This window comes from Oncorhynchus kisutch, linkage group LG6 (genome assembly GCF_002021735.2).
Source record: "Oncorhynchus kisutch isolate 150728-3 linkage group LG6, Okis_V2, whole genome shotgun sequence".
Classification (NCBI taxonomy): Eukaryota; Metazoa; Chordata; class Actinopteri; order Salmoniformes; family Salmonidae; genus Oncorhynchus; species Oncorhynchus kisutch.
In genome coordinates this window covers 77,373,239-77,389,732 of record NC_034179.2, presented here as the reverse complement: position 1 = coordinate 77,389,732, position 16,494 = coordinate 77,373,239, and the positions used below count along the sequence as shown (strand labels likewise).

Genomic DNA, 16,494 nt, shown 5'->3' with positions numbered 1-16,494 from the left:
AAATCAATTATAATGTTGGGCAGAAATATCTTATTTCTCATCGTTTTCAGCTGTCACAAAGGCAAGTTTATACATTCAGGCATGTTGAGTTATGAAAACACTAAAAACAACTTAATACACAAGTTCATGTACAAATGTATAACTATTTTAAATTGTATTTAATTTGCAACTAAAATTGATGTTTAATGGTCATGGAAATTACATTTGTCTACAGTGGTCTGAGAAATATATTCCTGAATAGTACAATCACAGCCAGAGATATTATTTCTTGACAAATCAGACAACTGGTAAATGGTGTTTCAGTAAGTTTTAATTTCCGAACGCTTACAGGGCCAAAGTGCCCAAAGTTGCTAAATCACCCAACAGTGTAATTAAAGAGCTTTACCCCTTTTGTCAGCATTAAGAGGGCTCAACATATGGCAAGTCTAATTAAATGTTACTAAGTTCTTTCAATGTGAAGTGTAAGCATAACAGTTGTGCTAATATTCATGTAGTATTGCTGTTAAGGTCACTTTCCTACTACACTGTAGTGTTTAAATTGTCAGGGGTCAGTTTGTACACCAAAAAAGCTATTTAGTGTACTGTCAAACATTAGGCCACCATTGCTTAGGACCAAGTAGCAGTCTCCCCACCCCATTCAGAGACCTGGGCAGTAGGGGCAGCTGACCAATCCTCAGTGGCTGGCTGGGAACTCCAGTCCTCTGCAAGAGAGAAAATGTTAAAGATGTGCAAATACATGACCAACAATCACTAATTTGATATATTTGAGTAGGTTAATCAAGCAAGCCTAATGATGACAATTATGGCGAATCAATTAGAGAGGCTGATGTTAAGCTCACAACACTCACCAGTGAACCCCTCAGCAGCTGGCTTGGCAAGAGCAGCAGCTGAAAGTCAAGCGGAAACTCAATTAGGATTACAATTAAACATGAGACCTTTCAGACAAACACATTTGATAGGTCCTGACGTACCAAGAGTCATTTACATCCAACTCAATTAGACTTTGAAAATGCTGCCAAGTGCATCAATCAAGAACCTAAAACCAAGTCACAGCATAGTAGAACCAGAAACCACATCTTCACTATCCTTACCCGCAGAGAACTGCTGGATGGGGACTGAGGGTACAGCCACTCCCTCAGACCAGTCAGCCACCTCAGGCTGGGTGAACTCAGCTGCTGGAGCAGTCCACTCTCCCTGGAACTCCTCCTTTCCAATAGCTTTCTCAGCCTCAGCCTGCTCCTCCTTCTCAATCTGCCAGGGAAAACAATGAATTGTCAGGCTAACACAAACAGAACATACAAGATCCATTACTGTTGAAAAGGTAAGCTTGCCCTACTAGTAAATTTGGTGTATAATGGTTTACGTAGGTGTCTAAAAGGCCTGCTTCTTACCTCCTCAGGGTCCCTGTAGAAATAGAGATCAGGCATGACCTCCCAGGGGTGCTCCCTGGAGATGGTGCCCCGCATCCTCAGCACCTCCCTGGACAGCATCCACCACATCAGACCTACAGAGTGGTGACCCTGGAGCACAGTTCAGACCATGACCAACTGCACCAGTGAGACTAGAACACCCTAGAACACCTGTCTTTTACAGAAATATGTAGCAAGGCCTATACCAAATTCCCCTCCCTCTTACACACGGATGGAGCAAGGGGAGAAAAGAGGCACTGCGTTTCTGTAGCACACATCCTACACCCAGCACCGCACTGACAGGACTGCGCCGGGCTCTAACGGTGTGCAAGACAAACAACCAGTAAACTCACGTAGGTGTTAAGTGTATGAGGGCAAAGCAGTCTAACCTTGTTGTTGCAGGGGATGGCGATGTCGACATATCTGAGTGGGGAGTCAGTGTTGCACAGGGCAATGGTGGGGATGTTGACGTAAGAGGCTTCAGTCAGGGGCTGGTGGTCAGCACGAGGGTCCGTTACAATTAGGAGGCGGGGCTCCCTGAAGGCAGCCTGGATCTGATTGGTGAAGGTTCCGGGGGTGAAACGACCGTGGAAGGTGGTGGCACCAGTGGCCGAGGCAAACTTCAGCACAGCTCTCTACAAAAATGTATATGAAAGGTTATTAGCGACCAAGCTGCAGACAGCATGTGTAACACCCATCACTGCCCTTGGAATCTAAAGGCAAGTAGCACGAGACAGCATGCAGAATTGAAACAGCTCAGGTAACTATCAAACGAAAATCATTGTGCGGAAGCCCTACCAATGTTACATCGAGAGCATCCTGCTGACTGGTTGAGTCACTGCCTGGTACGGCAACTGCTCGGCCTCCGACCACAAGGCACTACAGAGGGAAGTGCGTACGGCCCAGTAAATCACTGGGGCCAAGCTTCCTGCCATCCAGGACCTCTATACCAGGTGGTGTCAGAGGAAGGCCCCAAAAATTGTCAAAGACCCCACCTACCCCAGTCACTGTTCACTACCACAAGCGGTACCTGAGCACCAACTATAGGAACAAAAGGCTTCAACAGCTTTTAACCCCAAAGCCATAAGACTCATGAACAGGAATAGTCTAGGTAAATGGTTACCTAGACTATTTGCAATCCTCCTGCCGAACCCCTCTTTCACACTGCTGCTACTCCGTTTATCATATATGCATAGTCACTTTAAACCATACCGACATGTACATACTACCTCAACTAACCCGACCAACCGGTGCCCCCACACATTGGCTACCCGGACTATCTGCATTTTTTCCAGCCACCCACCAACCCCGCTTACACTACTGTTTATCATAAACTCATCAAAAAAGAAACATCGCTTTTTCAATGTTTCCCATGCTTGTTCAATGAACCATAAACAATTAATGAACATGCCCCTGTAGAGCGGTCATTAAGACACTAACAGTTTACAGACATTAGGCAATTAAGGTCAGTTATGAAAACTTGGGACACTTAGAGGCCATTCTGACAACAACAAAAAAACGCCAAAAGAAAGATGCCCAGGGTCCCTGCGTGAACATGCCTTAAGCATGCTGCAAGGAGGCATGAGGACTGCAGATGTGGCCAAGGCAATAAATTGCAATGGCCGTACTGAGAGACACCCGAGACCGCACGGACAGCTGATCATCCTCGCAGTGGCAGACCATGTGTAACACCTGCACAGGATCTGTGCATCCCACCTGCGGGGCAGGTACAGGATAGCAACAACTGCCCGAGTTAAACCAAGAACACACAATCCCTCCATCAGTGCTCAGACTGTCCACAATAGGCTGAGAGAGGCTGGACTGAGGGCTTGTAGGCCTGTTGTAAGGCAGGGCCTCACCAGACATCAACGGCAACGACGTCGCCTATGGGCACAAACCCACCGTCGCTGGACCAGACAGGACTGGCAAAGAGTGCGGGATCGATTTGGAGGTGGAGGGTCCGTCATTGTCTGGGGCAGTGTGTCACAGCATCATCGGACTGAGCTTGTCATCATTGCAGACAATCTCAATGCTGTGCGTTACAGGGAAGACATCCTCCTCCCTCATGTGGTACCCTTCCTGCAGGCTCATCCTGACATGACCCTCCAGCATGACAATGCCACCAGCCATCCTGTCTTGCAGGAAATCACGCACAGAACGAGCAGTAATGTCAGTGTTCTGCCATGGCCAGCAAAGAGCCTGGATCTCAACCCCATTGAGCACATCTGGAACCTGTTGGATTGGAAGTTGGGGGCTAAGGTCATTCCCCCCAGAAATGTCCAGGATCTTGCAGAGGCCTTGGTGGAAGAGTGGGGTAGCATCTCACAGCAAGAACTGGAAAATCTGGTGTAGTCCATGAGGAGATGCACTGCGGTACTTAATGCAGCTGGTGGCCACACCAGATACTGACTGTTACTTTAGACCCCCCACCCCTTTGTTCAGGGACACATTATTCCATTTGTTAGTCACATGTCTGTGGAACCTGTTCAGTTTAGGTCTCAGTTGTTGAATCTAATGTTCATACAAACATTGTACGCATGTTAAGTTTATATGCATCTTCACTTTAACCATACCTACTACCTCAATTAGCACGACTAACCAGTGCCTGTATATAGCCTCGCTACTGTTATTATTCACTGTCTTTTTAGTTCCTTACCTTATTTATTGTGCACCTATTTTTTACTTAAATTGCACTGTTGGTTAGGGCCTCTAAGCAAGCATTTCACTGTAAGGCCTAATGAACCGGTTGTATTCGGCTCACATGACAGATAACCTTATTTGATTTGTTGACGTACACCGGGCCCAATCATCTAGCAAACTTCCGACACCTGCACACAGACATCGGTGCAAGGCTTCGTGTGCACGCATGCAGCCACATCTACAGAAACATGTCTAATTGATGGGTAAACACATATGGCAAGTATTCAGTTCCATTAATTATTCACCATGTCCACTACGCTGCTAGTTGGAGCTGTACCTGTCCAGTGTTCCTGGAAGAGATGACGCAGACGTCAGCTGGGTTCTCAATGGCAACAATGGCACGGGCTGCCAGCAGTAGCTTCTCCCAGGTCTTCCTCAGGTTGATGATGTACACACCTGAGGACAAGGGGCAGTCAGTACACCCAGATCTGTGTCCAGTTTACCCTGCCCAAATGTGCTCCATCTAGTGAGAGAAAGAATCAGTGATCAACTCTAGTTCTGTGAGCTGAAGGGGACAGAAGCATTTGTTGTTACAGCCCAGCATTGAAACAGACATCCATTTAAACTATTCATCAAGACCTTGAATATCAATCAAATGTATTTATAAAGCCCTTCAGACATAAGCCGACATCAAAGTGCTATACAGAAATCCCACCCAAAAATCCAAATCAGGCATGCTTGTGCTAGAACAGCAGCCTGCATAGACAGTATCCCTCCACAACCAGGGTGGGTTGACCACTGGCTTATACAACTACAAGTAGTTTTGTTCCAAAGAGTGTTTTTGGTGTTCAGGACCACCAACCACTCACCATCACTCCTTCTCTTGTAGGTGTAGTGCTCCATCTGAAAGTCTGTGTTAGTTCCTCCCAGATGGGTTCCTGCAGCCAAGAACTTAAGCACATCCTCCTCCTTCATTTGAAGGACATCTAGATTTCCGGACATCTTGACCACTTTCCCTGCCTTGAGTGCCGGAAAAAAAGAGGAACCAGGAGTCAAGAGAGAGATATAGATATATATATATAGTATTCAACAATTATTCCAGTCCCAGACATTGTAGTTGATAGGTCCATCTACGCGTTGAGCTTATGCGCCAGTGGCCCATTGCTAGAATTAAATGGCCTGGATAGTGTACTTGGCAGGACACAGTGCGCTAAACAGCATGTCAGGCACGTGTCTACTCGACATGTTAGTGTTAGCTTTCAAGTCATATAAAGCCTTCAAATTCAAACATCTAGATAGACTAATGTGAGACATTCTGGACATGGTCACTGATTACTTCGTCTATTTAAGTCATGTTTGACATCTAAAAAAAGCGTGAAATGTAACCTAAAACTCACCACGAAAAAACTCAAAACATGTACCACGCGCGCCAAAGAGGAAGACTAAAGGAAATTACGCCAAATATATACTCAAATTTCAAAGCACACGATTGGTTGTTTCGCTGACTGGAACTATAACTGTCTAATTGGATATTTCATTCACTAGATGGCGCAAACACTCCAGCGCACTAGCAGCACAGAGTAGCAGCGTATGGGTTGGGTGAAACCGGTAACTGGAGGTCGGACAATGAGCCCATATTAAGACAATGCGATGGAAAGACCATATTAAGACAATGGGGAGACGTTGACTTCCCGGTTAGAGTGGCCTGTGTTGCAACTTTATTTGCTAGAGATACGGAGTTCCAGGTGAAGGTATCACAATATGTACATAGTGATTTTGCAATATGTTTTCAAATTCATTTTTTTGTATAAGAATAGATCAATTTCAAAAATGCCAACTTGCCTCAGGACCTCTTGGGATGGGTGCTGGAAAAGATAATTTCAATGTTTTGACCAATGTCAAGGTCATGGGGTAATTACAGGTGTATGGGGTATGGGTATGACATGTACAGGGTATGACATGTTATTGCGGGAAGTGGGGTTATGTGACTGAGTGAATAACAAATAAGCTTTTAAGACTGATTGAATAGGCCACTTAAAAAGGATAATTAAATTAATGGGGTGTTCTCAAAGTCCTTTCAGTGACTCAATCTTAATTGTATTTGCAGTGCATCTATTTTTTTAATTTGATTTAACCTTTATTTAACCAGGAAAAGCCCACTGAGACCCAGAGTCTCTTTTTCAATGGAAACCTGGCCAAGAAGGCAGCAAAACAATCAATACATTACATAATTAAAACATACAGCAATACAATACAACATGATCCAGCCTTAAAAAAAGCATTTACACTCCTCTGTAACAAGTCTCCCATATTTTAAATTCATTCAGTGGCACTAACATATCTAGATGAAGCATGGATTTTAGATTATTCCATGCATCTGGTGCACAAGAAAAGGCAGTCTTGCCTAATACTGTGAATGTCCTGGGGACTTTAAGTAGCAACCACCTAGGTATTCTCCACAGCAAGTTTACACACATATGTCATCTACGACCTCAATAAACTCCTAATCTGTGTCAAACTCACTTCATATGTCAGTGTACCCTATCTAACTTTGAAAGCAAAGGCCACTGTGACACATGCACACTGCAGTCCTTGATATAAGGTTTCTGATGAGAATAGCTGATTGCTTTGGAACTGGGTGTCATGTCATTAAGCTAAAAAAATAACCACAAAGTTGCACAAGTTTCCAATAGGTTAACAGTGTTTGTTTTACGTAATAAGTTAGACATGTAATGCACAAACAATTAAATATGACTCATACTTAGCTAATAACAAAATATGGCATACTTAGCTAATAACATGGTTTTAATGTACAAAGTGTCTAGATGAAAAAAGAATCAAATAGAGACATTGTCAAGAAGAAAACTGGTTTAGATCAGTATAGCCTAATGCCTTACTTTTGCTTGGCTCTTGCCTTTCACTCTCCTTATCATTAACTATCCCTTTGATGTCACAACCCTGCCCCCTTCACCCAGTCTTATGTCTGACAGCTCTGTGATAAGCATATTATCATCATGCACTGCTATTACTGTTGGTAGGTATAATGGCTGTGTATAAGGTGAAATGAAAATAAAAGCAACCTCCAGTAATGCCGTACTAATGTTGATACTGAGAATGACCCATGTACTAGAAACATTCGCTGCTCTCAAGTACTGTGTGGGCTTTTTATATGACCTCGTTGAATAACGAGGGCAATGTTGGGTTGTAGGTGTACTTATTAACGCTCAGAGACCAACTGTCAGAGACCAACTGGAGACCAACTGGAGAAAAAGAGGTGTAAAGGGATACATGACAGACACAAAGCAAATGCCTTATATAATGAATATTAGCAGACTCATGTTGTATTCTTATATAATTGTATGTTTTTTTTAATACATTTTTTACATGTAAAAAAAAAAAAAAAAACACACCTGCATAATTATTCACCATTACAATAAACAGTAATAAATTATATCAAATATGAAAACATGAACAATTATAATATCCTTCTAAGGCAAATCAAATGTACAGCTCAAATGGACAGCAAGCAAAGCTTATGATGTTACAACATCTCTACCAGAATAATAACTTAGAATAGTGGCATTAGTTTGGCACAAAGGGAGGCAGGCAGACTCACTGCGGCATGAGACACTCCAGGGTTTTAGATTACGGAAGTGGTTAAAGTGCATTTCCAGCTAAGGATCAGTATGTTAAGCAATTAGTGTTCTTTACCTTCAATTTAAAGACAAGCAGATACAAGTTGTGCTAAAGTCTAGAGAAAACAGGTACCTAACATTGTAGAATTCTACAGTGGGATATATATCTAAAGCCTAGAGTAGCTTAAACAGTCAGTGTGGCTGGGAGTACAGTGGCTAGTTAGGGACCAACAATATCTTACGACTTATAGTGCAATATGGAATTTTGAAAGCAGCCCAGTAGAATAATAAATGAAAGTCTTGTTTGGTGTAGCCTCACATACAATGACGACAGACAATATTGTGCAATGCAAAACTATTGCAATCCATTAAAATATACAGACATTTTAATAAAACTACTAGTCCTCATCTTTCTGTCAAAGTATGGATACCAGTCCTTGAGGTATCATATCTTTGCAATGTGTTAATAATGTTATGGCAGAATACTGTATGTCAGTGAAGAAGTCCATTGGCACACTCACAACTAGGCAGTCTTAAGACACAAACACAGCAGTGCCTTCCAGGGCACTCCTCACTGTACTGGTTTGTCCTCGGTGACTTGACTTTCACTTTCTTCCTCGGTCCACATTTCATTCTCTCTCTTCAGGACTTGTCATCCCTTGTTCTTGTCATCCCTCTTTTTTGTCATCCCTCCTCAGGACTTGAGCCCCATGCGGGCCATCATCTGTTCATACACCGTCCATGCCATGGCAGCAATCATGGTCCTCCTCAGAGAACGTGGCACCCCACCCCGGAAGAACCCTTGAAACCCGTGCTCCTGAGAGACGGAGAGAAAGAATGGCACATGTCATCTACTATAAATCAACCCTGATGTTTTATTACATAGTGTGACACTGTTTGCAGGCTAGAGGTCAGCATATAAGGTCAGCATATAAGGTCAGCATATAAACACATACAGACAACAGTTTAGCCTGACCCATATAAGAACAACATCAGTATATTATAACAGTGCTATTGCCCTAAGCATAGTAACAACACTGTATTCAATAAAACACCCAGAGAGATAGTTACATTGTAAATGTATCGCACAGCGTCTGCAGTCCTCCTGTACAGATGTGGGCTGACTTGGACATGGGTTTTGACCACGTCAGCTGGCTGGGTGACCAGGGAAGCCAGGACCCCGGCCAGAATCCCACAGCTGAAGTTAGCCAGGGCCGCGTAGGGAGACGTGCTTATCTCTGGGAGGAAGAAACAGAGAGACACTATAAATTCCACTCCACACCAAACAATTCACATTGAGACAGATACGTCAAAGTTATCAAATGTGGCTTCTAGTGTAACCAATACTATTGCTCCATGTTTATGTCATCGGCGTCCCCATACTGACACTTCAAAGTGATCGCACACTAGTGAAACAAATACTAGTGTTGAGCATTAGTGTGGTGTTCTGATACTGACCCTGTGGCAGAGTGTTCTTGCCCTGGCTGTAGAACATGACATAGAGGCCTGAGAAGGGAGCATCTCTGAGGAGGGTGGCGGTCAGCCCTGAGAACAGAGCTCTGGGTCCCTCTGTTTGACACACACTGCGCAAAGCCCCCGCCACGCTCACGTAGTTATACCTGCCACTCTGAAACAACAACAGACACTACAGTAAACACCCACACATTAAACAGTACTCATGTAGTCACTGTAATCATACAGTATATAGAAAAGTATTTATCTTTTCCTTCCTGCCCCTCCCCTCCATCTCTCTACCTGAACATACCTCAAAGCGAGTCTTAAGGACAGTGACAGGTAGCATGCAGACCCCTGCCACAGTCCTGGCCCCAGCTCCCAGCAGCACAGACTCCATGGCCCCGGGGCCCTGCTCCAGGAAGTAGTGCTGCTTCAGAGAGTAGTAGGTGCTGAAGTAGATCCCTACGCCGGGGATGGTCCTCACAAACGACTGGAGGAGGAAGCAGAGCAGACATACTGTCAGAGTCATATACTCAACCCACAGATTCAACACAATATATGTGTTTCTATTTATATTACTGATCATAAAGAGAGGCCAACTTACTGGTGAGACCCCTTTCCAAAGTCCTATGAGCTTCTCTGTCCGTACAACACTTAAGAACACAGTCACCATCCCCACTCTTGCTGAACTGAAAGAGCGTAAGAGAGAGAGAAAGCCATATTAACACGTCCTATGAAATGACCTAAAAGTTATTTTTATGTGTCTTGCAACTACGCTTCATTTCAAAATAGCTGACGTGACATTGAGTTGGTACTAGCATACAGGCCATGTGGAACCAGCATGAGTTTTATGACTCTTTGGACTCTCAATGTTCAGATCTACAATATTGCTTAGTCAATGAGGCAAGTCAATAGAGTAATGCAATGCTAGTTGGTCTCATAGTCTAGGACAAGACTGTAATCTAGAGCCAGAAATCTTACTACAAACGTAACCTCACCTGATTACTATGTGGAAGTGTGGACTATGCTGTAGAGGTGTTGACTGAGCCAGCTGAAGGCTACTCACCCAGGCTGCATGTTGCTGTGAAGGGTCTGCAGGCGGGTCTTGACCAGGTCCAGAGGCTGGAAGAGCAGGGTGGAGCATGTTCCACTGAGAGAGCCACACATAAAGGCTTTGAGAGCCGGGTGACCCTGAAGGGAGAGACGAGCAGAAAGGGGAGGAAGGGAGAGTGATAACACCGATCACACACCAGTCATGGTAGAGTGCTCTTCAGCGAGAGCCCAAAGCATGATGGGACTTATGATTGTTTAAGATGGAAAGCACCAGGCAGAGTGGGTCCTGGGAAATAGGACAAATGCACATACACCCGCTACAGTAATGCACATCACATAAATACCCACACAAGTAGTAAATACAAACATTCAGACTCCAGAATATGAGTGATTACAACACAAAGCAATGATTGAAAAATTGTGTGTAAATTAACATGGGACCACAAAGAGAACAGGCAAAAGGGCAAGGCCTCTCCATTGAAAAACTAAGATGCACCAACCCATGAACACGCACACTATTCCCCTCCCTGCAAGTGTCACCCTACATCAAGTATGTGTTATAATGCTTTATCATAATTGGCATGCTTAGTTCTTTAAACAATTTGCCAACACAAATATCAACAAAGAACTGGATGGCTGCAGAAAAAGCATCATATACACCATACCCAGTCACTCCAATTTTCACATGCTGTCATTACAGACAAAAAAAATAAGACGCCACACACAGAATATACAAAACAACACACACATCCCTCCTACAGCCCACATCCCTACCTTCCCCGGGCTACTTTTCAGTGGCTGATCCTGTTTTTCCTGCATTTGTCCGTTTTCTTCCCCTCTCTGGCTAAGCTGTTATGAACTGTGGTGGGTTGTCAGGGCAAAAGCCTCCATCCCTCTCTTCACTTCTCTATAAGCTTTCCTCAGTTTCCCTTCACAAAGCAGCTTAATCCACTGGCGTATGTTTCCACTCTCTCACACACAACCTCTCAATGCTGCTTCTCCTACTCTACCCCTCATCTTTCTGCTTCCAGCTAATGCACATATCTGCAAAATGCCATGCGTCATACATTGTAAATGTCAGTGTGTGTGTGTATGAGTGCATGCATGTTTTTGTATGTTCTGGCTTCCATAAAACTTATCACGGTTTACATTCTAGAGAGTATGTTCTTAGGGTATGTGCTGCTCTAGAACTAGTGTAAAAGTGCTTTTATTTCCTTATCACTGGGCATGAATTCTAGTACATTTCAATGTCCTCAGCTCTGGTAAATGAATGGTAGTTCCTGTACTGTGATGTAACATTGACAACCTGTACTCTTTCACTGGGACTTGAAACCCACACTTTCTCAACATGTCCTTGCCCCTCCCTTAATGAGGGTGCTATGGCAACAGCCCACCTACAGTGCTTGCTGACCAATGGCAGTGTTGGCACAGGGGAGGCTTGGCAATGCCTTGCTCACTTGTTTGGCATGTCTATGAAGATTTAAGGTGGCACACCGGAATTTGACCTACTTCAGGGCAGAGGACAATAGTGAACTTGAAAACATTGAATATTATAGAACAGCCTGAGAAAGTGCATAGTATGAAAGTGTACTGAAACTCCCATCAGGTTAGAGGAGGGGTAAGGACAACTGGGTCAATCAACTATGTCACAGAATGGCAATGTGATTAACATAGGGGCTGGATTGAGAAAGTAGTCCTGGGTGACCCTGATCCAAAATCACAGCCTGACATAAAATGCATGTGAAATCTTAACTGAGATATTAAATATTATAACCCAATTAAATATTATAACCACATCAAGAAAACATACTCAGCTATTCACAGTACAGTACATGTACAACCAGACTTTCATTATGGATCAAATACTAAATTATCTATAAAAAATCCCACTCACCAGAGACAGTTCCATGGTTATTTTGAAAGTTGAGAATAAATTCCAATCCAATAATGTTGTCCTTGTATGATCAAAATCCTCTTTTGTCTTTTCCTCTTTTTTAATCACTTTCTCAGTCCTTACTCTGCCCCTGTCCATTCAACTTTTCCAAACGCTCCTGCACAAGAGATTACAAGTGAAGATTTCAAGAATGGGCATTTCAGCTGCACAATCCATTACATAACAGACATAATAACCTTTCAAAACTGATATAGAATGTTACAGGCTGTAACTTAAAGCACGGGTATTTTGCAATGTTGATACAGTGTGTCCCTTACAGCAGATACTGGAGAGCTGCACTGCCTCTGACTGATCCACCGAGGGGTTGGGGCACTCACCACAGCACAGACCCAATGTAGGAATCACCTGACACACACTATGGTTCCCATTTAAGACACACAGTTACTTATTAACTAATCAAAAGATCACCACCCAGCACATTAGCATTACATACACCCTGATCACGCTGCACATGTTTCTCATGAGTGTGTGCACATCTGTGTGATTATGTGTATATGTCTCTGTGTGTGGTGTGAACATGTGTGTAATATGTGGAGGGGGGCCCTGAAGCCTCATGCTCTCAATACTTTTTGAGGAGGCACAGGAGGACAAATTAAGTTTGAAAGTGCTTTTTAGTCCAGGACTGTTTTTAATGTGTCCAGACCCTTAAATCTTGATATTCATTTTTTATGGAATATGTTGTCATTTCAAGACATTACTTTAAATGGGTAGACAGACATCTCAATCGGCATACATCTATGTGACTGATTTTGTGATCGAGTCAAGTGACTCAGCACACATTACATACATTGAAACAGATTAGTACAATGAATGACTATTGTTAATGTAACACAGACATCGCCAAATGACTAGGTGCAAACTCATTCAGCCAAAACTCGAATAGGAGTGATGATGATCCGGGGTTATAGAACTGTTGCAGAATCAGGACAGTACAGGAAAGACGGACAGGAATGAATTTGCACTCCCATGTAAACCTCTAATGTACATGTCGACTAACATTCAAGGTAATTAAAAAAATATTGATATTAATTTTAACAAATATGAGCAACATTTATCACAGGTCTCACACTAGATAATTTTCAATAATGTTAGAGGCCTACAGTGATCTTCTTTGGAACTATATGCATCTCAGGATTCCCACGCAGTTATATAGGCGTTTATGCCTCGTTCTCGTGCTAGTCGGCACTAGGAAACTGACTTGGAAACATGAGCTCCGAGTTCCCAATTTTAAATGACCAGAATCAACTAATTGTAAGCTCTAATACAAAACCCTAACAATCATGAACAGGATAGTTGTCAGAAGCGTTTCCCAGTCCAACAAAACATTTATACCGAAAATCGTACGTCTAATACTATTTCAATTAATTAGAATGAGAACAAAACCCGAAAACAAGTTTGTTACAAAACGTGCATAATGAGAATAGAAACTCACATGTATAAATGTATAGAGCAAAGCATTGAACTGGAGAATGGACAAAAGATGTAATCAACAGAAACAGGTATCTGTAATTATTTGATTAAACAATGATTAACACGTAAGGGCCATTCGCTGAAATAGTGTAGTTTACAATAGGCCGTTGAATTAACACAATATACCAACGACACTCAGTTCTCACCCAAATCTGTCCATCCGTGTGCAATATTCTGTTTAAACCGGTTGAGACTTGCTTCGTTATGCAGTTTGTCCTGGGGAACCATTGCAACTGGGATTTTTTTCAGAGTCAAGACTGTCCTCTTGTGGTCATGTCTGAGATCACGTTACTAAAAAATAGACTACAGGACAATATTAGATCAGATAGTCTAGTGTATTGCCAGTTTAATGCGGCAATCAGCAGTAGACACATTTTAACTCGAAATCCCAGCCCGTTTCAGTAAACAGATGAGGGATGGGGCTGGAGTAATGTACCACTCAAATTCATAGACAAAGCTAGGAATGCTAAGGACTAACCATCCATGATAACATTTTTAACCATGTTTCGAGGCCATTTGTTGACATTTACTTTGAACTAAGCTCATAAGGAATTTGTAAGTGGTTTTCTTTAATTAAGAAGCAATATGTAAAATAAATGCAGCAAGGTACATTTTTGGGGGGGGGTAGTAACTGCTGATTTCCCCTTTATGGACAAAAATTCTCAGGAGTCAATGGCTGCAGTTTAGAAAGCCATCTTTATTGCAATAATACCAACAATACACAACAAGATTTCATTTCAGAGCTGCAGAGAAAATGACGGTACAAAATTGAGATTTATTTTCTCTTTTCTTTTTTGCTTCCAAGTGCGAGAGAAAAGTGATCCTTTGTCTGTTATCCATCATTAATAACAAATTCCTCTCACTTCCCAGCAGTGTGAGCAAAAAAGGCAACCCTGAGCACAGCCTGCAGGGGTCAGTTCACCCAGACCTAAAGCACATTCACTCATCTACGTCACCCCATCCCTTAAATACATGGGATAAACACCTGGCCAGGCATTTCAACAGGGAGTCATCTTCCCAATCTTTCTGTCAGAGTAAAGATCAGGATATCATGTGATGTGTTAAGACTACAGCGCTGCAGAATGTAACAACGTCCCACTCATCCCAACATGCTTTATTCTGTTCAACCACCCCTATACCCTGCAAAGCAGTGCTCTGAGAATACAGCGTTCGTAATAAAGTACCCCACCACCCCTATACCCTGCAAAGCAGTGCTCTGAGAATACAGCGTTTGTCAGTAATAAAGTACCCCACCACCCCTATACCCTGCAAAGCAGTGCTCTGAGAATACAGCGTTTGTCAGTAATAAAGTACCCCACCACCCCTATACCCTGCAAAGCAGTGCTCTGAGAATACAGCGTTTGTCAGTAATAAAGTACCCCACCACCCCTATACCCTGCAAAGCAGTGCTCTGAGAATACAGCGTTCGTAATAAAGTACCCCACCACCCCTATACCCTGCAAAGCAGTGCTCTGAGAATACAGCGTTTGTCAGTAATAAAGTACCCCACCACCCCTATAGCCTGCAAAGCAGTGCTCTGAGAATACAGCGTTTGTCAGTAATAAAGTACCCCACCACCCCTATACCCTGCAAAGCAGTGCTCTGAGAATACAGCGTTTGTCAGTAATAAAGTACCCCACCACCCCGTAACCGTCACCCTGCGCATCAATAAAAACATTGATAGTAAAGAAATGCAAATAAAAAAAATCAATACCTGGATCCAGGAAAAAACAACCTTGAACAGTAGAATTTGACAGAGGCTTTAGTGTGTTGGCATGAATACAGAGCCTGCAGGGGCCTGCAGTTTCTCTGAATTAGTCTTTTCTTGTTTGAGGTGCATCTGCTGTCTATCAATGTCTTCATTTAATGCACAAATGCAGTTGACTATCATTTCTAATCCAGAGTCCTAAATCTCAGTGCAAAAATAAGACAATTTGGCACAAATCAAATTCTCCAATTCTGTGTGTGCTTCATGTGTGTAAAGTTGTATCGTTTTCTTAAGCCCAAAAGCATATTCATGTTTTAAGTACTATACGCAGCTAAATTAATACGATACAATTGAGCACATAAACCTCCATTATAAACTGAGGTGAGAGCGAGCGCCATAGACGTGTAGTACTTTCATACTTAACCATTATAAAAACTATAGCATCAAATACAAATCTATAGATTGCGATATTACTTTGGTCCCCTCGAGTAATCCTTCTTCATTTATATTTATTTCGTTCATTCTTGCTTCAGTTAGAAAAAGATCCCCAAAACAGGATTATTTCTAATGGAATGTTTCCTTACAAAAATATCATTCATTTAATTTTTTTTCCCAGAGAATGAAGCAAGAGAAAATAAATTTGGCCCACAAGTTCATAGGAGTTATGTCAGTATGGCAATAGTCTGAAGTACTGTTGTATTGGCTTATATGGAATACAAGTGTACAGAGATTGTCAAGTCTCTTATTAAAGAGACTGAGGTCTGGCTGCGAAGTATATTTACTGCCTCTAAATCATACAGTATCATGATGTTTGTGTCCCTCTAAGTGTACTTTATGTGGTATGTGTGGGTTTGTGTGTGTTGTGTATGACTGTTGCAGTTCCATCCTATGGACAGCAGGGAACACTGGCTGTTCATTCAGTCTTGGGCTCGGGTGTCTCGCTCTTGGGCTCGCTCTCCTCGTCGCTCTCAATGCCTGCGCGGCTGACGATGCGGCGCATGGTGAAGGGGAGGTCCCCACGCCTGGAACAGAGACGGTAGAGATCAGTGATTAGGGCAGAGAGATCGTGACAGAGGCACAGCACATACCATGGAGGCCCTCTGAGGATACATGATCAGTAATGTAGCAGAGGGAATGAGTTTGATACATACATTGTAAATGCAAGTATGC

General features: G+C 42.8%; 3 protein-coding genes across 7 annotated transcripts in view; all 3 read right to left on the bottom strand.

The window, feature by feature from the left end:
* Positions 1 to 290: 290 nt before the first annotated feature.
* LOC109893429 (40S ribosomal protein SA-like) lies at positions 291 to 5,563 on the bottom strand. The gene is made up of 8 exons (XM_020486651.2): positions 5,447 to 5,563; positions 4,919 to 5,069; positions 4,387 to 4,505; positions 1,799 to 2,044; positions 1,392 to 1,520; positions 1,092 to 1,251; positions 849 to 887; positions 291 to 701 (listed from the first exon to the last, which is right to left on the bottom strand). Exons 2-8 carry the CDS (start codon positions 5,049 to 5,051, stop codon positions 607 to 609), a joined length of 921 nt encoding a protein of 306 aa, XP_020342240.1. The 5' UTR covers positions 5,052 to 5,069; positions 5,447 to 5,563; the 3' UTR covers positions 291 to 606.
* Positions 5,564 to 7,391: 1,828 nt separating this feature from the next.
* On the bottom strand, positions 7,392 to 13,864 carry LOC109893443 (mitochondrial glycine transporter B). 3 transcript variants are annotated; one of them, XM_031827700.1, is made up of 8 exons: positions 13,763 to 13,864; positions 12,087 to 12,243; positions 10,206 to 10,330; positions 9,744 to 9,828; positions 9,450 to 9,629; positions 9,143 to 9,311; positions 8,756 to 8,922; positions 7,392 to 8,501 (listed from the first exon to the last, which is right to left on the bottom strand). In XM_031827700.1, the coding sequence occupies exons 2-8, from the start codon at positions 12,222 to 12,224 to the stop codon at positions 8,379 to 8,381; spliced, it is 987 nt and encodes a 328-aa protein (XP_031683560.1). In that variant the 5' UTR covers positions 12,225 to 12,243; positions 13,763 to 13,864; the 3' UTR covers positions 7,392 to 8,378. The 3 variants fall into 3 exon arrangements, with proteins under 3 accessions (XP_031683560.1, XP_031683559.1, XP_031683561.1); XM_031827699.1 differs by lacking the exon at positions 13,763 to 13,864 and adding an exon at positions 12,404 to 12,549; XM_031827701.1 differs by lacking the exon at positions 13,763 to 13,864 and adding an exon at positions 12,404 to 12,548 and having other exon boundaries at positions 10,206 to 10,478.
* Positions 13,865 to 14,293: 429 nt separating this feature from the next.
* LOC109887921 (myosin-9) overlaps positions 14,294 to 16,494 on the bottom strand; it is a 31,403-nt gene continuing 29,202 nt past the window's right edge. For all 3 annotated transcript variants that reach the window (XM_031827696.1, XM_031827698.1, XM_031827697.1), the window contains one exon: positions 14,294 to 16,346. In XM_031827696.1, the coding sequence (XP_031683556.1) occupies positions 16,238 to 16,346 (109 nt within the window). In that variant the 3' untranslated portion in view covers positions 14,294 to 16,237. The remainder of the gene's footprint in view (positions 16,347 to 16,494) is intronic.